At 53.2% G+C, this 22,986-nt stretch overlaps 2 protein-coding genes across 5 annotated transcripts in view; both read right to left on the reverse strand.

The window, feature by feature from the left end:
* Positions 1-147: 147 nt before the first annotated feature.
* SLC2A8 (solute carrier family 2 member 8) lies at positions 148-9,311 on the reverse strand. 4 transcript variants are annotated; one of them, XM_027104811.1, is made up of 10 exons: positions 9,165-9,283; positions 8,911-9,076; positions 8,455-8,661; positions 6,909-7,008; positions 5,284-5,483; positions 4,408-4,551; positions 4,200-4,308; positions 3,292-3,465; positions 2,783-2,928; positions 148-1,230 (listed from the first exon to the last, which is right to left on the reverse strand). In XM_027104811.1, the coding sequence occupies exons 1-10, from the start codon at positions 9,218-9,220 to the stop codon at positions 1,093-1,095; spliced, it is 1,440 nt and encodes a 479-aa protein (XP_026960612.1). In that variant the 5' UTR covers positions 9,221-9,283; the 3' UTR covers positions 148-1,092. The 4 variants fall into 4 exon arrangements, with proteins under 4 accessions (XP_026960612.1, XP_026960616.1, XP_026960617.1 ...); XM_027104814.1 differs by having other exon boundaries at positions 153-1,230; positions 8,911-9,073; positions 9,165-9,311; XM_027104815.1 differs by lacking the exon at positions 8,911-9,076 and having other exon boundaries at positions 9,165-9,237.
* A 2,957-nt stretch (positions 9,312-12,268) lies between these two features.
* The window catches only part of GARNL3 (GTPase activating Rap/RanGAP domain like 3), a 151,099-nt gene continuing 140,381 nt past the window's right edge, over positions 12,269-22,986 (reverse strand). The window contains exons 25-30 of the mRNA XM_027104817.1: positions 20,725-20,832; positions 19,208-19,326; positions 16,784-16,922; positions 15,817-16,032; positions 14,444-14,570; positions 12,269-12,864 (exon numbers count right to left, since the gene is read on the reverse strand). Of these exons, the coding sequence (XP_026960618.1) occupies positions 12,687-12,864; positions 14,444-14,570; positions 15,817-16,032; positions 16,784-16,922; positions 19,208-19,326; positions 20,725-20,832 (887 nt within the window). The 3' untranslated portion in view covers positions 12,269-12,686. The remainder of the gene's footprint in view (positions 12,865-14,443; positions 14,571-15,816; positions 16,033-16,783; positions 16,923-19,207; positions 19,327-20,724; positions 20,833-22,986) is intronic.

Genomic DNA, 22,986 nt, shown 5'->3' on the forward strand with positions numbered 1-22,986 from the left:
GTCAAGGTGGGCACATGCTGGGCTGCACAGCCTGAGAAGTGAATAAAAACAGGTTACAGAATGGGAAGTAGGGCGTCCCACTTCTGTGTAGTGATGCTGGGAAGCATGTATGTTGGGGGAGAGATCTTTTAAGACAGAACGAAATTCTCTGGTAAGGTGCAGGTGTGAATATTTTATTATTTATCTAAATAAAGAAGTTAATATTTGTAAAGTACTTAGGATAGTGCCTAGCAGATGGTTAACTGCCATAAAAAATAATTACATAAATCTGTGTTTTCCAGTTTTCCTGCAATAAACATGTATTACTTATACAGTAGACAATAAAAGTAATTTGTAAAAGACTTCTGGCTCCATTAAAGTTAATATGAAGAGAGGCTTCTTTTTTGCAGGAGGAACTCAAGATTTGATGACTAATGATTCAGGGGACTGAACCCAAGGAAAGAGTCAGAAATGACCTCCAAGTGCCAAAGGCAAGCCTAGCTGACCGTGAGAAAGCAGATCCACAGATGTTCTTGGCAAGACAGTCTGTGGGAGCCTAGTTTTATGGAAGGGACAGGAAAATGCCCTTCTGGATTGCAGCCCACACAAAGAGGTCATGACCTGATTTTCCGAGTCCAATATTTATTTGGCAAAGTTCCTTCCTGATAATGCAGCCACGTGAGAGGAGTAACCATGGCCATCACCCAGCCTCCAAAAGCATCTTCTCCAGAAAACGAGGAACCAAGAGTCCCCCTTCTCCGCTGTCACTTTTGTGTCACGATGGAGATGGCACGTGGAGGACTGACCACAGCACAACAAAGCGTCTCAGAGATGTTCCCTCCACACGAGTCACAGGGCAGCAGTGGAAACTGGACCCAGGGGCTGGGAACCTTGTCCCCGTGCTTCACTGGGCTGTAGAGAGCTGGGCAGGAAGGTGGGGCCCCAGAGGACAAAGCTCCAAGGGGCTACAGTCCTGGCTCCTGACTCCCTGGGGGCAGGCGGGGCGTCCAGGCTCCAGCTGAGGCTCAGTTTGGAGTCACAGGCAGGCACCATCCCCTCCGAGGCCCAAAGCTGGTCCAGCTAGGAGGGGCAGCCACTCATGGGAAGGGGCTGTCATCGCCCCTCAAAATGGGCTGTGATTTGCTCCAAAGTCTTTCCTTTGGTTTCAGGGACACAGGCCAGAGTGAAAAGGACACTGAAGATGCAGAAGGCAGCGGCCAGCCAGAAGGCACCGTAGGGCCTGAGCACCTCCTGCAAATAGAGTGGAGAGGCCATGCATGGACGCGGCAGGTCAGGAGCCCTCATGCCCCAGCCGACAAGCCTAGGCCCCAGTCGGGGCCCACCCCGCCCAGGTTCAGGGGCGTGGAGGGGGTTCTGCGGTCCACCATCCAGAAGCCTGAGCTAAGCACTGTCCAAGGTGTGGAAGTTGTGTGGCGGGGACACTGAGGCTCACTGTGACGAAGTGACTGCCCCCAGGTCAGAGACCTGCTATCCAGTGACAGCTGGGCTTCCTCCCCCAGTGCCTGACCTCAGGGCCCACAGACCTCCGCTCTACACTCAGCTTTGGCCCTGCCCTCTGTGGTCCCTGCCGCCTTAGGAGTCTCTTCTTGGTGCGGGAGGAAATGGGGGAGCTATCGGCAGGTGGCGATGGGGGCGTGCACACACGGGGACACTCAGGGCCCATGTGTGGAGCGGAGAGGGAGCAGTGACTTTCGGTCAGAGTCAGTCCACTCTCCCAGCCCAGCCCCAGTGACCTCCCAGGTGCCAGAACCAAAGGCCGCTCCCTTTCAGCTCCTCTTCCTCTGGGACATGGTGACCCCAGCCCCCGCTCCTTGAAGCCTTTCTCTTGGCCTCTCAGCACTGTACACCCCCAGGTCCTCTTAGGTCCTTTGGTGCCATCCCCCTCCTTTACTGTCTGTCCCCTCCAAGCTCCCGGCAAGTAATTTCCACCCCCAGGCCTCTGCTCTGGTCTTCCTGACATGCTCCCCAGGGCAGCACAGGCTCTACAGAGTCCGGTCCAGCCCCAAGCATCCACTCCTCTCATGACCTGCCTCCCCTCGCCCCAGCCCAGCCTCCTGGTGCTTCACCCTCCCACCACTGTCCACTTCATGCCAGTCCTTGTCATAAAGGGGACCCTGTCCATCCTATTCACTGCTGTTCTGGCACCCTGAACAGGCCAGGACATGGTAGGTACCAGGAGACCTGGGGGGGGGACGAATGACTGAACAAATGGCTTGACTGTCTGCACCAGAGTGGTCCCCTCTATTGGATGGGAGGCCCTGAGGCAGGGACCATGTCTGTGTCAGTCCATCCGTGAGAAGGTGGCAAAATGTTGAACTGAACTGACGCTCCCATCAACCCTAAGAGGAAGGTACGCTACCCTTCTCCATTTCTAGTCCGGGAAGCTGGTTCAGAGAAAGGTGAACAGCACACCCAACGCCACCCAGCAGGGAGGCGGCCAAGATGGGGACGGAGCCCAGGCCTGTTGACTCCAGAGCCGGAGTTTCTCTCACAGCCCTGCTTCCCAGCCCGTGTCCCCAGAGTCCAGTGGAGGACGAGGTCAGCTCTGCTGTCCTTCCACCTGGACAGCCTGGAGGTTCCTGAGTGGCCACAGCCTGGGTTTCTCGCCGGCCCGGCCCTTCTGCTCCCCCTCACCCATGACCAAGATGGTGTCGCAAGATGCTGGGGCCTCAGCCTGCGTGCAGAGCCACGGACCCCAAGTCTCTCGCAACAAGAGCAATTCTGAAAAGCGCTTCTCTGCCGACTACTGCGTGAGGGGGAGGCCACCGGGGCCTACACTCACCATGAGGCTGCTGAACTCTTTTGTCACGAGAAAGGCCATGAACCAGTTGGTGAGGACGCAGACGCCTGTGGCCACGCCCTTGACGTGCAGAGGGAAGATCTCAGACATGAGGAGCCAGGGGATGGGTCCCCAGCCCATAGCAAAGCCTGCGGGAGCAAGATAGGCGTCAGGGCCCACGGGGCTGGACCCTCGGCTCGCCGCAGACCACCTGGGCTGAAGCCTTGCGGGGCTGCCCAGCTGTGGCCTGAGGGGGCCTGGATCCCACCCTGGAGTCTTAGGCCACTGTCCTCACTTCTTATGCATCAGGCCTTTGCTACGGAACGGGACAAGGAGGGGCCTGCATGGAGGGCTGTCGTGTGAGAGGAGCAGAGATGGGCTCAGCCTGGTGCCTGGTACACGGTCAGAGCTGCAGGCGCAGAGGTGAGGGTGGGTAGGCCTGGCCTCGCTGGGAGCCACAGGAACCCGGTGGCGACAGGGCGGCTCCCTCACCCCCCCAGCCCCCCACTCACCGGCGATGAAGAGGCACATGCTGCCCACCGCCAGCCAGGCCAGCCCCACACTGCCACTGGCGGGCTCCATGGAGACGGGCGCCAAGAGGTCCACGTGCGAGGAGTTGCTAGGGCCGCCCTGGGTCAGCTTGAAGTAGGCGCCAAAGGCGCTGGTGCTGAACACCATGACCACACCTGCAGGTGGAGCGCGGCAGTGGGTGGGACAGGGCAGGGGGAGGCGGCCCGCGGCCTGGGCGCGTGGCACTGGGGGGCGGGAGTCTCAGTGCACTGTGGGCCACAGCAACGTGGCCCGGATGCCTCTGAGACGGGCAGTGAGCAGAGCCCTGCCTGGCTGCACTCACCCCAGCCCGGCCCTGCCAGCCCCGGCTTGGACCTTGCACCCCAGCAAACTCCAAGAAGCTCCTGGAAGCAGACCCTCCCTGGCCTGAGGAAGCAGGAGCGGCCACAGAGGCCAGACCTGCTTCCCAGCAGCACCAAGTGCTCGGTAGGGCTCAGAACACGAGGAACCTCACTCGGACCATCTCCTGAGCCTCACAATGGCCCACAGCTACCCCGTTCCACAGAGGGAAAACAGGCTCAGGTAAAGTCACTTGCCCAGAAAGACCACAAGCTTCTGAGCCGCTTCAGCCCGGCCCTCAGTTTCCTCATCGTACACTGGGCCCTGATGGCGCCTTCTTGTAGGTTCACTGTGAAGGTTAAGGTGTGATGCAGCGATGCGGCTAGCACGGGCCTGGTCTCAAACGTGCTCAGTGAGAGCTCTCCTGAAGTCTGGCCTTTTCTCAGGGACACTCAGCCATTGTCCTCCTCCCTCAACGTGGTGACCTCAGAAAAGACCCTCCAGCCTGTGGTGGGAGGCTGGCCTGGGCCACCTGCCTGCAGAGGGCTGAGCCGTCACCCTTGGGCCTCACCTGACAAGGCCAGGAGCAGCCTGCGCCCGGCTCTGTCCATGACGAGGGCCGCTACGGCCGTGAACAGCACCTGGATGATCCCCACGATGACCGAGGCCAGGCTGCTGTCCTGAGGAGACGGGCCGAGGCGGGTCAGGCGAAGACCCTGGAACTAGGTCCCACCCATATGGCATCCAGGTGAGGCAGGCCGGGGCAGAGGCCTCTTTACCTTGAACTTGGCCTCCTCAAAGATGGTCTCTGCGTAGAACATGACAGCGTTGATGCCCGACAGCTGCTGGAAGGCCATCAGTGAAATGCCGATGATGAAGGGCTTGTAGACGCCAGGACGCCGCAGCTGGGCCAAGTGGAAGCCCTGCTCAGACGGAGACCGGGCATCAGTGCTTCTCTCTACCCTGTCCCGAGGGCACCCCAGCTTTGAGCCCACCGTCCTGAGGCCTGGTGGAGTAAGGGAGCCTCTGCTCTTTGTCCCGGCCCCACCTGAAGCCTCTACTTCAGGTCCCTGCATCACTTTAGCCTCCGATTTGTAAGGTGACAAGATCCTCACCTCCCCACGTCCCTTCCTGATTTGTTGGGGGATCCACAAAGATGTTCTATGAGCAAAGAGCCCAGGGTTCCCGAATCCCACCAGCCTTGGGTCTGGGCCTGGGCCAAGCGCCTCCCCACGCCCCACTGATTCTCACCACCACTGCCAGACACGTGCTATGACTCCCACTTTACAGATGAAGAAACTAGGGCTAAAGATGGGAAGGTCACACAGCAGGTAAGGGGCAGAGACTCAGTCTTCTCCCCTGCCTGACAACTCCCTGTTTAAAAAACCTAAGTCCTCAAATCTGCACCTGCATTTTCCTCTGATGTGGCCCGGCCTTTCTCTTCCTGGGACAGGAAGGTCAAGGCTCAGGCTTTCCCAGGGATGTCCAAGGTTGGGGCCCAGCCAAGCAGCGGGGCTCGAGCAGGACAACACCCCTCATCCCACCCGCCACTGTGTGTGTACAGCCTTTGCAACAGACTGTGCTGACCTCCCCTGGCTGCAAAGGGGTGATACCTCATGGCCCCCTCCCCCCAGCTCTGGCTCCCAGCCCCTCACCTCGTGCTCAGCCCCGACAGGGGGCTCTTCCCAGCCCTGCTCGGAGCCCCACAGGAACTGCATGGCAGCCATGGCTTCCTGGCGCTTGTGCTGAGTCAGCAAGTAGCGAGGGGTCTCAGGCATGCAGCACATGAGGAGCAGCATGAAGGAGGGGGGCACACAGCCCAGCACAGCCAGCCAGCGCCACTTGAGGACCCAGCCTGGGTGGGGCGGGGTGGGTCAGACATCAGAGCTGGGGTGAGCCAGCCTGGACCTTCTCTGGGAGTGCCTGCCCCCTCGCCAACCCCAGGGACTCAGCTTAAGGGGTGGGGACCTCACTACCTTTGCATGGCTACCCTCAGGTTTGTTGTTGATATTGCCATTATTATTGCTAAATGTTGTGGAAACGATGGGGGGTATATCAGTGAATATTTACGCAGCCATTAAACAAAGGCGCTCGCTATGTATTGACGTGGTATACGGCACCATTTGTCTAAAAGGTAGGAGCAGGAGAATAAATACGCATAGTCCTCCTACATGCAGACTCTCAGGAAGGCTGCTGAGAAGCAGGCAAGGCTGGCGCCTCCGCAGAGGAAGAGGGACAGAGCTGGGGGAGACTTTTCACTGAAAACCAGTCAATCAAAACTCACAGAAATTGATCAGTGAAAGTGCAGATTATGATGACCTGGAGGAAATTCTACGGGTGTGACCCACATGTCTGTCCCGAACGTCAGTGTCTGTGCAGGGGCTTTGGCATACTGCTGGCCCCGCAAGGCAGCTAGGCTGCTGGCAGGACTCTGAATGAGACTCAGGATGGTTAAGTGGGTAAAAATGAAAGACCACGGACCCGCATGTCAGCTACTCTGAAGAACCAGAGGGCACGTGCCCCAGGCCCTGACACGGCCTGTCAGGCCCGAAACCCCCACCCCCCCAGCGGTTCTCAGGCCATTCCTTGACAATTCTCATTTGGGGCCTGCTGCCAGGCACTTTTCACAGTGTCACTTAATCCCTCAACAGCCTCGGACTAGGTAGGATTATCTCCACTTAAAGACAGGGAAATTGAGGCTCCCAGGGGCGGTGTGACTAGGCCAAGGTCACACAGCTAGTAACTGGCAGATTCCCCTAATCTGGGACTGTCAGATATGAAGCCTGCCCTCCTTCTATCCCAGCTCAGTTCCAGTCTGCCTCTGGAAGCTTCCTCATGCTGGCCCCAGCTCTGACCCTCGGGTCCCCTGGAACCTGCCTCCTTCAGGCTGCAAATCCAGTACTGATTCTGAGGGAGACAGGCTTGGGTCCTCCGAGCTCTTAGGCTAAAGACTCTGGAGTGCCCCCTCCACCCCCAGGACCCTAGTTTGTCACCACACAGCGGGGTACTGACCTAACCAGTCAGCCCTCCCCCCACTCCTGGAATGGGCTTCTGCTCTGGGAAGATGAGGACATCACCTTCTCCAGCTCTCCCCAGAACTTTGTCCCAAGACCCACGTGACCCAGGGTCTCAGGGAGGTGGTCTGGGAACCTGGCATCTTGGGCAGTGGCTGTGTGACCTCAGGCAAATCCCTTGACCTTTCTGAACTTCAGTTTCTATATCTGTAAAATAGCCACGGAGCCATTAACAGTTATCAAGAGAGATGACACGAAAACTCTACCTGCCAGATAGGCTAGGAGGATGCCTATGACGACCATGAGCTGCACACAGGAGCCGAGCAGCCCCCGTACTTCGGGGTAGGCAATTTCGGAGATATATACCTGTTGGTAATTAAGATGGGATTTTACTTGGGGTCGAAGAGTTCTTAAAACTGAAAAGTCTCAACCATTCAGAGCTGAGGAGAGCCTTGGCTGGGGCAGCTGCAGGCCCAGTGGGCTCCTAACTGTAGGTCCTGGTCAGCAGAGCCCTCCGCATACCTCCCTGCCCCCACCAAGTGATCTGCAGCAGGTGTTTAAAGGGTATAGAAGTGGCTGCTATGTGTGTGGGGCGGGGGCGAGAAGGGCTTTTCAACCTTTCATTTATTGTATGTATACCCTTGAAAAAATGCAAATTCTGATGCAATAGGTGTGCGGTGGTCCAAGATTCTGCCTTTCTAACCAACTCCAGGTGACACCCAGGCTGCTGGTCCAGGGACCATACTTTGAGTGGTGCCCCTGGAGTGAAAGCAGGAACTCTTCACCTCAGTTGCTACCAGTGACTGCCACGGCATCCTCTGGGCTCGGGAGCCAGAAAGCCCTTGCCTATGCTTTTAGGTTATTCCATACCTTATGCCCATATCTAAGACAAGTGTGCTTTTGCCCAGTAAAAAAAACCTCCAAAATATAAAATCCAACCTAGCTGCTGCTGTTACCCAGCAAATGCAGCTGAAATGAGTGGTAGGTGCAAAGGGATGGATTCTGAGCTACTGCTCTCAGTCTTGACCAGGTTAGGGTGTGGGTGGTTGATCATCCAAACTCATGACCAGCGGCAGTTCACGGGTCACCCCACAACCCCAGCTGCCAGGGTCCAAAGTCCTTCCACAGGCCATGCGAGGGCCAGGGCTGTATGTGCAGGGTCTCACTGAAGCCTCGCAACCACAGCACAAGGTAATGCCATTATTCCCATTTTATAGGCGCAGAGAGGTGCTCTGCCCTGGTAAGTGGCAGAGCCGGGATTTCACCCAGATGTCCAGCTCCAAAGGCAGCCTGGGAAGTGCTGGGTCAGGAGGTGGTGAGAGAGAAGCAGGGGAAGTGGCTGGAGGACCCGTTCCTGAGCAATGAAGGGGAGGGCAGGTCCCAGCAGCCTTTGCCCCTGGGGACAAACCAGAACAGGATTTTCCTGCTTAACTGTAGTCACTGGTCTGAATGACAAGGGTGGGGGGGATCTGAGCCATACTGTGAGGCTTCTGTTGACCATCTACAGATGCCATCTTATTTGTAGAGCAAAAGAGAGAGCCTGTTAAGTGGCACCATCCTGGGCTCCAGAAATAGCTTCACCACTGACTAGCTGTGCCTAAACAAAGGACTTCAGGTTTCTTAGGCTCACTTCATCTGTAACCAAGGACAATAACAGCGGCTATTTCCAAGGCCCGTTGGAGTGTAAGGAAGACGAAGCAGGGAAGGGGCATGGTGCCAGGCAGGCAGGAGGCCGCAGCCAGGGAGAAACAAGGCCCCCAGGTCTGCTCCTTCTCCCCGGTCCCAGGGCGCCAGGCTGGGGGACACACTCACCGGGGCCACTAGCGAGGCAATGCCGCAGGCCAGGCCGGTGAGGAGGCGGCCTCCGAGCAGCATCCACACGTTCTGAGCCGCTGTGATGACGGTGAAGCCGGCCACGAAGGGCACGGCGCAGAGCAGGAGGCTCAGCTTGCGCCCAGCGCGGTCCACGAGCCAGCCGCCCAGCACGCCCCCCGCCGCAGCGCCCAGGGTCACGATGGCCTGGGGGCGGGGCGACCGCCGGCTGAGGAGGGGGCGCCGGTGGTGCCGCGGCCCAACCTCGCCCTCTACCCCACCCTCAGCGGCCTTGGGGAAAGGGGATGGGCGACCCCTGGCAGGGGAGCCGGGACGTACTCGGCGGAGGGTCTCAGTGCCCGCCCGAAGCCAGGCAGGGGGAGGGTCCTGGCGCCCATCTTAAGGGTGGGCGAAGGAGGGTCCCAGGAGGGCTGGAGGGTGAGCCCAAGGCCTCACCCCGAACCAGGAGGCGGCGGCATCGTCGAGGCGCAGGGCCGGGGGCGCGGCGCGCCGCAGGCTCGGGATGGCCGGGGAGCTGTAGCCGAGCGCGAAGCCGAAGCTGAGTGGGCCCAGAGCAGCGGCGAAGGCGGTGAGGAAGACGCGGCGGCCGCGGGGAGCGCTGCTGGGACGGGGAGGTCGGTGAGCGGAGCCTGGCGCAGCGGGAGGGGCGAGGCAGCGCCCCCGGGGCTCGGGTTCCCCTGTCCGCTCACCTGCCGCCCGGCGGCCGCAGGAGCGGCTGGGTCTCCTCCTGGTCCCCAGGCGTCATGTCCGCCGCCAACGCTTGCCCGGTCCTCTCCGACGCCTGAACTACTGCGGGTCCAGCGAGTGTGGCCTGCACCGGCCTGTCAGGCCAGAGCCAGCCAATGAACGGTGAGTGGTGGCTCTGGGGCGGGGTCGGAACGGCAGCTGGTATGGGAGCAACCAATGGGAACGCAAGGCGGTGTTCGCCTCTGCGCTAGGAGCCGCCCTTGAAGTCAAAACGGACCAATGGAAGCAAAGAGCCGGTAGGCGACGAGCGCTGGAACCACCCCTAGGACAGAGCTATCCAGTGTATAGGTGGGGCGGAGTTTGTAGCTGGGCCGGAGCACACAGCCACCCAATAGGAGTGTGATGCGAGCTCGGAGGCGGGGTCATATAGATGCCTCACACCGAACCGGCCAATGAGGGTAGAGGGCGGGGATTGCACGTGTGCCTGGATCCGCCTCTCAATCTAGCTTCAACCAATGGGGCTAGGAGCTGGACGAAGGCGGAGCACGTGGGCCGCGCCCAGAACTTCCGGCCGCAACTCTGGGCAGCAGCAACTCCCCTCCGTGGTCGGGTCTGCGGTTCCTGTTCGGCGTTAACCGCTGCCCTGGTGCCTGGGCACTTCTGCCCACGTAGAGCCGCAGGGCGGAAAGTCTCCAAACAACGGTTCTGGCCCAGTCTCTCGGATGCCGAGCCTGGCGCTCCAGCTTCGTTGCCGGGGCAGAGGCGTGGCCCTTGGCGCCACAGCCCACCTCCGTGCTCGACTCGTGCTCGTGCTCGTCACGACTCGGGGTTGGGGTGGGGCGGGGGGAGGCCCAGGTTGCCGACGATGACCAGGACCTTCGGGTGCTGAGGTCCTGTGTTGGGCGGGGTCCCTCATGCCTCATAGCTATGACTGATCTGGGCTTAAATCAGTGAGCTCTACGCTCCCTGTTAAATTCCACTCACTTCATAGGTAACCCTGACTTTGGAATCTTCATCTTAATATCTCCCAATTTTGAGTCCCCTGCGGATGTTAATAGCCAGCCTCTCTATGTGCGTGCACCCAGGTCACTGCTGGAGGTGAGTACGATGAAGTCAGTGCGCTGTAGAATCTCGCCGTTTGTATGCCGCACTCTCTGGGTGCGGGCAACTGCGGTGGAGTGCTGTGTATTTCCGGCAAGAACCAGGGCTAAGAGAGTGATAGGCTTAGCTTCTAATCCCTCTCTGGCCCTCTGTTTCCTCATCTCTAAGTGGAGATGACAGTTAACTATCTTGCAGGAGGGTTTTGAGTAGGGGCAATATATAAAAAGACCAAGCACATGCCAGGTACTCAAATGCTAGCCTGTATGAATAGTGCAGTCACCTGATAGTACTGTCTTTCAAGACAGGCAACCGCCCCTCTGTGCTTCCTCAGCATCTGTGCTCCAGTCATAAATGTTTAGTACTTATCATTGCTTGTGATCACCTGTTTACTTCTCTCCCTCCCCCGATGGACATGATCTCCTGCTCCAGACAGTGGGTACTTGATGTTTGCAGAGAGGAGGGATGCCTCAGACTTCAAGGGCAAACGCTGCACTTAGACGGTTTACTTTGCAATTCAGCCTGAGGGCTATGCAGAGAGGCTTCTGTAAACAGGGTGATCCGAGAGCGCAGCTAAGGCCAGCCAGCCCTCTGAGCCACGGATCACTACAAACCTACTCCCGCCCTCTGGCTGGTCATCTCCCTCCCCGTGAGTGTGCAGTGTTCACTTCTCGGCCTTTGTAAGCAGACACTGCTGCCAGGTCAGCCTCCCGCGCCCCCTTTGTAAGCTAAGCACCATCAGTCTGTTTAGTAGGGCCCACCTCTTGCCGTTTCTACATCCACTCCTCAGATCTGTGACTCTTGTCAAATCGTGGGGTGCCACTTGCTGCCAATCTCTTTGAAAGAATGGTCTAAATAGCCCTTGGTTTTTCTATTCCAGGCTGAGAAGTAAGAAACTTCAGAAAAAGAAAAATGACAGGAAAGACACACATACAAGCTCATGAAGCTTACAGAGTATTTTAACATGAAAAACACCGGCCAGATTCAACTGATACAAGGCTCTCAGCCTGGCTCTGTATGGTGGACAGGGAGAGAGAGAGAGCACAGCTCTGGGATCAGAGAACTCACAGGTTCAAATCACTGCCCCTTTCTGAGCCTCAGTTTCCTTACTTGAAAAGCAAGAATAATAAAATCTAATTCACAAAACTTTAGGTGAGGTTGAGATACAGTATGTAGTTGATCTTGTTGCCTTCTGCTGAAGGGGACCAGGCAGCCTTCAGCTCGGATGCTTCATGTTGGACCGTCTGTGCCACAGGCAGAGAGGGGAGCTCTCCCCACAGTGTGCAAGGCCCAGAAGGAGATAGGGTCCAGAACGTGTGTGAAATCTATCAGATCAAGGTCATGTCAAGTGCAGGCCTCTGCACCTAGTGAGAAGACCTGCAGAAGAGCTCCTCAGAGCCACTTTAACAGGCAAATGATCTCAGGTTTCTTTTGATGGGTAATATAGGCAAGATGAGACAATAAAATGGAATCCATCAGACTAAAGCCAAAAGTAAATTATCTTCTTCACACCGCTTAAAATTGTTACAATATCAGCAAAACTAGGTTTCCCTCCTTTGATTTCCCCTGGCTAGAGGCTGACATCACTGTTTCATTCCTACCTGCCCAAACTCACATCTTCTTCTCACTTTAAGGAGGGAGCAACGGAAGGCAGATACATGATAAGAGGAAGGATAATCATTTGGTTCATGTGAGAGAGCAAAGCAGACTGGAACAAGAGGAGGGAATTTGAGAATGATAATTTTGATGATGGAGAGTAACTGTTTCTTGGTTATATGATTTCACAATAACAATAACCCCCCCCCAAAAATCTTAAGACTCTTTAACAGGCTCCTATACCTTACTATTTTTTGTGAGACACAAAGAGAAAGAAGCAGGAGTTTCGAAGATCTAAAAATTCAGCTTTTCTCAAAAGTCTGTAGGCAGAAACGCAGCTGGTTCCAATCACAGTGAACTGAAACAGCAACAGGGGCCAAAGGTGCAGAAAGAAAACTTATTTATAATAAATTTTCAAAGCAATGGCTTTTCTTTATAAAAGAAACACAGTATGTGACAAAACAAAACTGTAATGAAAAAATAACTTTTCCATCTAAGTATATAAAATATAAGAGAAGGTTGCAGTAAATAAGAATGAACATTTTTGATTTATTCAAAGTTTCAATCTAAAACCTCAATGAAATCTAATTAATTAATTAATCTAATTAATTACAAGGGTACTGATGGTTCCTGAACAGAAAGAAACAAAGGTTAAGATGGCACCGGACATTGGAGAGTGACCCAAACTGGCCGAGGGCGCAGAAGGTTTGGTCCAATAGACCACGGACAGGCTAAAAGCCACATTTTGTTGAGAACTGATGTCGGAACTGGTTAAAGAGTATAAACGTCCATAAGAAAATTAAAGATGGCAAACTCGACTGGGACTCTGTTTACTTCAAGTCAATAATGTCTTCGTCCGAGGAAGCTGTGAGCTGAAAGGGGCTGCTGCCCCAGATAGGGCTGCCTTCTCTCTCAGCCACAGGGTCCGGGTCAGAGCTTGTCGACTGGTAACGCCCCTCGGGATTGGCTTCGGAAGTGGAAGGACTTTCCAAGGAGCTCGACGTGATCCTAGAGGAGAAAAGTCACTGTGAACGGATCCTGGGGCACCGCTGAGCTGGCTGCTCTGTTTCCTGTTCCCCTAAACTCGGGAGCCCTTCTCCCCCTCCCCCTGCCATTATGGGGGAGAGGTGGGGAAGTGCAGGAGTGACCCCCCACCCCAGCAGAGCTGGTGTTCTGCAGGCAGACAGCCCGATCTCATGGGTGGTTATGGGTTTTAAAGGCCAGCGGTGATACACAGGTGCTTGTGTGGAAAATCGGGATAATGTCGGGATAATGTCACTCTGTCTAAAACCCTGCATTCAGGACGCTCATTCTCTTGACACCTGCAAAACCAATCTGACCAAATTCAGGGAGTTCATTCATTCAACAAGTACTCATGGAGCCTGTAAAAGCCCCGGCCCAGCCTCTGGCCGCTTTTGACCTTGCATCCTTGTCTGTGCTCAAGCTGACCCACTCTCTTCCCTCTCTCTCTCTCTCTCTCTCTCTCTCTCTTCGGGGCCTTTACCCCTGCTATTCCTGCTGTCGGAGGGGCTGTTCCCCCAGCTCCTTTTCATTCAAAGCTCAGCTCAATGCCACTTCTTCCAAGAAGCCTTCCTTGACTCCCAGCCCCCACCTCAAGTAGACCTTCTATCTGCCCCACCCCCATCACTACCTTCTTATAGATTTCCTTGCAGTGCTTGCCACTAATGGAAATGATAGCATTTGCTTATTTGTTCACAGGTTTATTATCTGTTTCTCCACACTAGAATGTAAAGTCCACGAGGGCAGGGGCCTGGTCACACAGTAGGGGCTCAATGAAAGCGCATCGGATTCAAGCGTGAGCAAGTGCTGCCCCTCTCTGGGCCAGGCTAGTGCTTGCTTGATCTATGAGACCCGGCTCAGCCTTTCCTGATGTTTGGGACCCGCCACCCCCGGCCCAGGTGTGGTGTGATGGCATCCCTCATTCTTCTGCACCACCTGCCACCCTGGAATGCTGTAATTCCTAGATTGTCTTTGTTGGCCTTTCCCACCAGCCTGTGAACCCCTGAAGTTCAGCTCCATATCCCCAGCTCAGTGCCAGGTGCTCCAAGAATGTGTGTCGAATGACTCAATGGAGCCTGGACACGTGCCCCCTTGCCCTCCACACAGGAGCAGGCAAGATGTTATCAAGGGACACAGAGAACCTCAGGGGACAAATCAGTGGGATTCAACAAATATTCATGGACGCGTGATACTGAACGGCCATCCAGAAAGGCTGTACCTGTTTCTATGCCCACCACAAGTACTGGAGAGCGCCTGTCACTCCTACTGAGCATTCTTGTTTTAAAAAATCCCTGTCAATCTGGCGAGCAAAAAAGTCTCAGTGTACTTTAATGTGCATTTGTTGGATTGCTAGTGAGGTCACCCGTTTGTCTGGGCCCCTCCCTGGCAGGCAGTGTTCTCTGGGGATCCTCAGGGAGGAGCTGGCTGCTAACCCTCTGCTGTGGCTGGCCGAAGGGGCCGGCACATGGCCTCCTCAGTCAGCAGGAAGGGCCCTGTGGCTGTCCTGTGACTTCAGGGGCCACCACCCTGAGAAGGGTGGTGTAAAGGGTAAAGGGTCCCTCTTTACCTTTCGCTGCTAGTTGACCTCACTGTCCCTGGTTTAGGGCCTCCTTGGTTTTCTTCCACCCGCTTCCGGGCTTTTGACTTGGGCTTTGGTGCTCCTTCTGCCCTGGGTCCACCTTCATCGGAGAGGCCTGGATTGCAGGGGAGAATCACAGGTCAGAGGTCATTACCACAGGGCTGCCACAGAGACAGAAAATGCCCTTTTCCTCTTGGTTGGGTATTGGTACATTATTGGGATCGAGGCAGGAAGAATGATGATAAAGTCTATATTTTTAAATGGTTTTCTTGTTGTCTTGTTGGTAGAAGGTCTTTTTTCTTCTGATTAGAATGAATATATGTATTGGGAAAAAAAGAGAGGAGTTTAATGAAGGAGAGAAAATCTACAGTCCTACCACTGGAAACTAATTCTCCAGCTCAGAGATTCAATTTCTGAAAAGCACAGTGGTTTATATAATAGTAGTTGGCAGATCAAGCTTTCTGAGGGTATAGTGGGTTAAAAATAGCAACGCATATGTTTAAAAAGTGCCGTGGAAGGCACCAGCTTCTAAAACCAACTGCCTTTGCCAATGTCAAGGCCTGCCCTGTCAGGTGGTCCGAATCCCCTTCTCCAGTTGGTCAGGAAACATTACTGCAGGACAGGCATGTGCCAAGGCCAGCTGTCCTTGCAGTTTTATGCCGTGCAGATGCCAATTCAAGTTTTCAAACCAGTTCTTACTGGTTTGACATAACATCTCCATTTTTCCTCATTTTGTTTTCAAAATTCTGAACAAAAACCTTTATAACAGTCTAGCGTTTCCACAATCATCATGGTGCTTTATGCTTCTCTGGTCTGGTCTCCCACCCGTAAACTGAGAGAGGAGGGCACAGCAAAGATCTTACATCTCTACCATCCCCATAGAACTGCCCCACAGTCCAGGGGCTTTGAGAAGGATAACTGAACTGTACCACAGACGTGCAAGAAAACAAAGCATATGGAAAAAAAAAAAAAAACCCAAGTAAATTAAAATTTTGGATATACGAATGTGAAATGTTATCTGAGGACTTCAGGATATAAACCCTTCTGGACACTTTCCTAGGAAATTAGACATAGGTAGATACTTATGTTTAAAAAAGTCATATCAGACTAGACCTGCTGTTTTACAAACTGCCCTTCCCCCCCGAACATGGTTTGCGCACGTTCCGCGTCAATAAATACAGACTGACACATCACTGTCATTGGGTAAATGAGGTATCGTATTCCTCGGTGCAGGTGCACTATGATTTCTCTATAAATCCCTTATGAAAGTGCTCACTGTTTTTGAGGACAGTTAATATCCACAGATGAAACCAGCGGGTATCTTTACAAACAGTGCAAACGCAAGAATCGAGCACCATTACCCAGCAGCTCCCTGCGGGTCCTGCTTGCTATCTCTTTGATCTCCATGCGGGACAGGGACAAGGAGTGAGTGACAGGAATGGCCGCGATGCCGATGCCGATGGAGGTGGGCGGGGTGATGACCTTGGAGACTAAGGGCGATTTCAGAGGCCGCTCGATGCTTCTGCCCACCAGGTTTCTGAGTGGAATCTTGTACAGATTTTTGGACTGAATCTCACCTGAAATAAGAGTTCGAAAAGAACATCAGAACTTTAAGAAGAGTTCATGTTATTCACAAGAGGATAATTCCTGGGTCCTCAACATAGATAGCATGAAGGAAGAGTTTATGTTGCAGGCTGACCTCCCAAGTCTCATTGGGGGCAATAAAGTGAGGGTGCCCGACGGCTCTGTTTTCTAAGGGCATCGTGTTCATGGGTAAATGGGGAAAAACGCACCCACTCCTGGTTACAGGAGAAAGGAGTCGACAAGAAAAGCACAGCTGTCCTGCCCGGGAGCTTCAAGCTCTCGTGACAACGAGCCATAGTGACGACTTATGTGGTGAGAAGTTAGGAAAAGCACGAGGCAGTAACCACAACAAAGGCCTGCGGGCAGGGTTCAAGGGTGAAGCCAGGCAGAGTGAAAGCTGGGTGCTGAGTAATGTCTGTGTATGACTATGTCCTTTAAGCTATAAAAACCTACTATATTGTTAACATCCCTGAAGGAAAGATAACTTGCTGGGGCAAGTTGGAATCTCTCTAGCCCTCAGCTCCCTTCTCCCCATTGCAACAACTGTTTTCATAATGGGATTTTTGGTGGGGGGGGGGCATTATCACAAGGTTTCTTAAGAATGCAACCACACTGCAAGTTTTTTTATGGCTTCAAATAGTGAGTTCCTTCGGCAGTAGTCACATGTCAGTATTTGACAATGAACTAGAGAAATCAGAATGGATCAAAACTATCTATCATAAGACAGTAAAAATTGGACTTCACCTTCCCCCAGGGAAGAAGGAAACACTGGAGTATCTCTGCCCGGGGGTGTCTGAGGAGAATTGTGGGCACTGGCCCCCTTGGAGCTGCCTCCGGATGAGACCTCGTTCACAGATGCGGTTGCTGTGAAGTATATATCCGACTAGAGAGAAAGAGAAGGCGTTACTGAGCCACCTGCTGTTACAGGCCCTGCACCCACCGGCCCTTCTGTCATCACTGCAGGGCCCCCAACTGCCCCCCCTCACTCGGGGACTGTGGTGCAGGAACGAGCCGGGGAAGCGGCTTCCAGCTCTGCACTCAGACGTTTCCTGAGCGCTCACCTCACCCACTTATCTGTTTGCTGATACACAATAGAAAAGAGTCAATTTCCCACACACCTGCTGCAAACACAGACACAACACACTCCCCCAACATGGATCTCGGGCACCTGGAGGTTAGAACTGGAGAGGGTCTGGGATTCAGTCAGACCATGTCACAGGTGGGGAGATGGGTTCTCATGATTCAGCAAATACTCAAGCACACCCTCGATGCACTGGTTTTGGGGTAACGGCGGTGGTATGTGGACTCAGGGACACTGAGTTTCAGGGATTTTGCAAGCCGGCTGCTAAACACAGCCATTATTAAACTTAAATTATATTAAAAAACAAAGGAACTAAATATCAAAATTCAGCCATTCCTAATTATTTTACTACCTTGAGTATTCTCCAAGCTCTTGAGGTAATTTACATGAACACTGTCTTGTGCGGGTGGGGCGATGCTGTGTAACAGCGGCTCCTAACGCTGTGTTCCATCGTGTCACATGGGAAGCTTGAGATCAGTCATGGTGGGACTGTTTACACCATGGAAATCGGCAAATGTTACAAATCAGAGCTTGATTTGTTGTTTTGTTGATTGTCTAGACTTACAGTGATGAAGAAAATGTTAATAATGAAGATTAAAATTAAAAGTGTGTTGAATCTAATGCTAAAATTGAGAGAAGTTTTGGTTTAATGATTTTTACAAGAGTGAAAAATAGTTTAATAGATCACATATCAGATTTTTTAAAAATAAATTTATTTATTTATTTATTTTTGGCTATGTTGGGTCTTCGTTGCTGTGCGTGGGCTTTTCTCTAGTTGCAGTGAGCGGGGGCTACTCTTCGTTGCGGCGCACAGGCTTCTCATTGCAGTGGCTTCTCTTGTTGCGGAGCAGGGCTCTGGGTGCACGGGCTTCAGTAGTTGTGGCACGTGGGCTCAGTAGTTGTGGCTCGCGGGCTCTAGAGCACAGGCTCAATAGTTGTGGCGCACAGGCTTAATTGCTCTGCGGCATGTGGGATCTTCCCGGGCCAGGGCTCGAACCCGTGTCCCCTGCATTGGCAGGCAGATTCTTAACCACTGCGCCACCAGGGAAGCCCCACACATCAGATTTAATGACAAGAAACTTGGAAAAAGAAGAACGGATGGAGATATAATTCCAACCATAAAATTGTGGTCGATCTGCAGCATTAGTTTGGCTACGGAGAAAGGAATTCAGCCAAAATTAACAAAAGCATTTTGTGAGAGCCAGTTGGCTAAATGGACTTTTAAGATAAAAGCATTGTATATTTTATTATTTGTAAATTGTAAGCTATTTACATTTTATAATCTGTAAAATTTGTAATCAACTGATGTCCATATATGTGTGTGTATACATACACACACCCATTTTCCAGAGGGCTGGTGGTAGTTACACACTTACCAGCACCCCACTGGCGCTACGTTAGTGAATAAGATGCTCAGTCTCTGCTCTCACAGAACTGTCAGTGCAGTGGGGAAAGTACGCAGTCACCCACCACCAAATGTGATGCAGGTCAGGATGGAAACGTGCTCCAGGCGTGCAGCAGGCACCAGCCTGGCCTGGCAAGCCAGGGAGAGGGTGTGGGGCTGACTGGGGGGAGGGGACTAGAACAAGACCTGCTGGATTACGCGCCAGGAGTAGAAGACAGCTTGGAAGATCGTCGTTCCTGCATCCTTCGGTTTTGGTCACATTCTGTTACCAGACGTGAATTAGTCTGTCAGCCATAGTTTGTGGGACACAAATTCAAACTGAGGACAGACAGTGGCAAAGGAAGAAAGGAACATTGCAAGCTCTTACTTTTCTAGACTTGGCCTCTTCTTCAGGGCAATAGTGACCCAGGCTTTGATGGGGGGGTCGCTCTTTTCAGCTGGGCGTTCCCCAACTGCCACCAGCACCGACGAGTCTCTTAACACTAAGGAGGCTGTTTTGAAGCCCAAGGGAACTCGCACAGGAAAACCCAACCCATGAGCCTGTTTTCAGCTTTCTCATCTCAACACTCACGAGGTGTTGGCATGTCAGCCTCACCATGAACATGTCTGCGCCCGCCTGAAACCTCACGGTGCTGGGGTGCCCAAAGCCCCTCACACAGAAATAAAACCCAGTTCTACTCACCCTGGAGGCCACGAGCTGCAGCTGAGGCACGACGGCCGTGTGGACCAGGTTCCCGTTCACCACCAGGCGGATCTCCATGGAGTCGGTGGTGAAGGCCAGCAGGTAGGGGAATGCACAGACTGCAAGGCAATGTGGCGTCAGCTCCCAGCCTGTGCCTGTGGCTGTGGAGCTGCCAGGACCCTCTCACATCCCCCTTGCTTCTCCGGCAACTCCCATCTCTCCCCTTCCTCTGGCTGCTTCTCTTCTTCCTTCACGGGTGCATATCCCCCAATTCCAGGAAAGCCTGCCTTAGCTGCCAAGCTTCTGCCCAGTGACGTGTGCACTGTCCCAGCTTCTCCCTGTGCCCTTCTCCTGCTGCAGTCCTGTACCCGATCTTCCGGGGTCGCACCGCCCACCCAGGTCCTGGAGACCTTCCCCCTATGGTCCAGACTGCAGGTTGACATGGCCTTCGCACATGCCTTCCACCCGGGAACCTAGCCTTTACTCCTTCTTCATTCCCTGTCTCTGGGTCACCCTCCCCTATGCTCCTCCTGTCTGTGTGTCTGGGCAGGGACTGCCCCTCACAGTGTCCCTCGGGTTCAGTGGGTTTGCTGAGTTATTTGTGAAACGTTGGCCTCTCTTCTTGAGATCTTTTTAATGACTTCCAGGTGCCATAGCTGCCCCAGTGGCCCTGTGAGCCCATCTTTGTCTTTTTTACCAGCCACTTCGCACTCTCTCCTTCACGCTGGCCCGCTCCCTCTGCCCTCTCTCCTTGGCGACTCATCCGTTCTCTTGGCTTCACCTTGACTCTTCCTGCCACACCCACGCTTCTAGCCTTGATCTCTCAAGTGGGCCCCCGGTGCAGTGCCGTGGCTCAGACCTGAGAGCCGTTTCCAACCCTTCCCTCCCTTTTTTACCATAACTAATCTGCATCTGAGCCGACCCCATCCTCCGAGTGTCTGGATCCATTCCTCTGCTCTCCTCTCAAGACTCTATCATGTTTACCTATCAACAAAGCCTTCTACTCTGAGGAAAACAGTGCTAAGATTCTTGGCTCTGATCTGACGCTCCCCAGGCAGAGGCCCAGCTGTGGGTCTTGAATCACAGAAACGAAGCACCACCACTCGCGTCCTGAGTTTTCAGTGGCAGGCAAGGTGCCTGAGTTTCTGTAATTCTAGACTTTCAAGCTTCAAAATGTATAAAAAGGACGCCAAGTGCACCGTGCTCCTCCCCCAAGTTTGTCAGAGTTTTAAGGCTGGAGATCTTGTTCAAGATCTACTGAAACTGATATATAATTGCTCTCAAATGCTCACATGCTCAGGCACTGAGAAGACCTGGGAGGAACAGTGCAAGACAATAGTCCCCAAAGGGGAACAAAATGAAAAACAATTAAAGAAGAAGAAGGCTTTGAGTACTCACTATACTCACATAATTCGTAGCAATTTAGCGGTAAGCCAGTGAGTTTGCCTACGTAGGATGGAACAGTTCAGATATGTCTACTGAGCAGGAAAGAACATGATGATAAAGGGTTTCCTTACCAATTGCACAGGGAGCCTGGTTCCAACAGAACTGGAAATCTGATGCAGAGGGTTGAACCAAAAAAGAGCCACCATTAAACGGGCAAACCTTTTTATAGATGCAACTGTCTGCAACGAAACAAGAGCGACTCATTTTTGTTAGAGACAACACTCAGGTAGCTATAATTAGATACATGAGAAACAGGCCACAAGAATAGCATCCTATCCGCTCGTTCTTTATGAAAGCCAGGACGAATATCGCCATGATGCCAGATTCTCAGGCGCAGGAGGCAGTCTGAGCCAGAGTAATGTTTCTGCTACAAGTCATCATAGCTGCCGTTTTTGGAGAATTTACTATCAGCCAGGCACCGAGCTTCAAAACATTCTTCCGTTTAATCTGTACAAACTTATGAAGTAGATGCTATTATTACACTCATTTTACAGATGAGAAAATTGAGGCAAAGAGCAGCGAAGTAGCTTGTCCACAACCTCACAAGTGCTACTTGGGAGAGAACCAGGTTGGCTTGACTGCAGAGAAGAAGGGACACTTGAAGGCAGCCCCTGGATGGAGGAAGGCCTCCTGCAAGGGGATCACGCTCTGAGCCTCACTCAGCAGGACGTGTGTGATGGGAGCTGTACACCACTCCCCCAACATTTTATTATGAACATTTGAAGCCATGTGCCTGTATCACCTTGGTGAATCTGAGCCAGCATTAGATTAAGGCCAGGTTAATTCAGTTACCCAGTTCCTGGCTTGCTCCGAGCTCTAAACACAAGTCCAGGTGGTTCAGACCCTCTTCGAGTGAGAAAGGTCACATAGAAACAAAGGCCCCTTTTATTCCAGAAGCCCATCACGTTTTAGCCGTACAATCTTATTTTTAAAAACAGCCTTACTGAGATGTAATTTATATACCATAAAATTCATCCATTTTAAGCATTCAAGTCAATGAACTGTAGTATGTTTATAGAGGTGTACAACATCACAATCTGATTTTATAACATTTTCATCACCCTAATAAGAAACATCACAGCCATGAAGCAGTCTCTTGCCATTCCTAGTGTGAGAATCGACAGCTGTGGCCCTTCTGTGAGAGGGCAGAGGTCATGGAGCCAGAGCTGCTGCCGCTGCCCACTGCGATGTGGGGCTAGGCGGGGGATGACCACCGCTGGCCCACCTGAAGCTTCAGGTCTCCTTTGATGTGACCACTGTGCCTTGTCAAGCAGTTAACTTATACTGTCTCATCACTGTTCTTCTAACAGAGTGAGTTATCGGGACAGAAAAACTCACCAGAGTCAGTTCTGTTTTTGCTACAGTGGACTCACTAGGGGAGAAAAAGCATCCTCATTCTCAGCTAAAGACCTCGCTCCCTGAGAAAATGAGCGCTCAGGAAGGACACCCGGATCTCCCAGCAGCGGCTCCCCCAGCTGCTGTGTCCTGCCCACAACTCGGGATGCCGTGGGGTGCAGCTCACCCCCTCTCCACTCTGGCCCGCGGCTTTTGCCCCCTCAGGGACTTCTCCCCTCTGTCCTGCACAGCAGTTTCCCCTTCTCCATCGGATCTTTCCTGACAGCCTTACACATGCTGTTTATTCCACCTTTAAGAAAACAAAATCCTTGGCCTCTCTTCCTCCTCTAGCTGTTACACTCTTCCTTATTCTTCTTCCCTTAAAGCAAAATTCTTTGGAAGACTTGTCTGGACTCCCTGGCTCTACTTCCTCTTTCCCAATCTCTCCTGACCTGTGCAATCAGGCTTTTGCCCCACTTCTTCCCCAGAGACACCTGCTCTTGTCAAGTTTCCTAGTGGCCTTGTAAAGCCAAGCGCCACCTCAGACCCGCTCTGCCAGAGGCAGACGGCACAGCGGGTCACCATCCCTTCAACACTGCCTCTCAGGGCCTCACCCCACTTTCTCCTGTCCTTCCAGCCACTCCTCAGTCTACTTTGCTGGTTCCTTCTGTCTCTCCCCGCTTCCCAGTGGGTGATCTCTTTAGTCTCAGGACCCTAAAGGTCACTTGCCTGCTAATGACCCCCAGGGAGCCCTCTCTGGAGCCCGCACTTGAACCAGGTGATCGCTCACTGTCTGCACTGGGATATCTCAGAGGTGCTGATGGGTCATAACTGGACTTTTGATCTTTCTCCCCAGACTTGCTCTTCTAAAAGCCTCCCTCATCTCCGTAAATGGCATTCTCTGTTCTCCCAGCTGCTCACGTCCCCAGACTGCAGTCCTCCTTTTCTCTTCCCCTCACAGCCACACTTTATTCACCGCATGTTATCTTGGTTCTCAC

The sequence above is a fragment of the Aethalodelphis obliquidens genome, unplaced genomic scaffold (genome assembly GCF_003676395.1).
Source record: "Aethalodelphis obliquidens isolate GAN/ISIS:26980383/991018 unplaced genomic scaffold, ASM367639v1 scaffold7, whole genome shotgun sequence".
Lineage (NCBI taxonomy): Eukaryota > Metazoa > Chordata > Mammalia > Artiodactyla > Delphinidae > Aethalodelphis > Aethalodelphis obliquidens.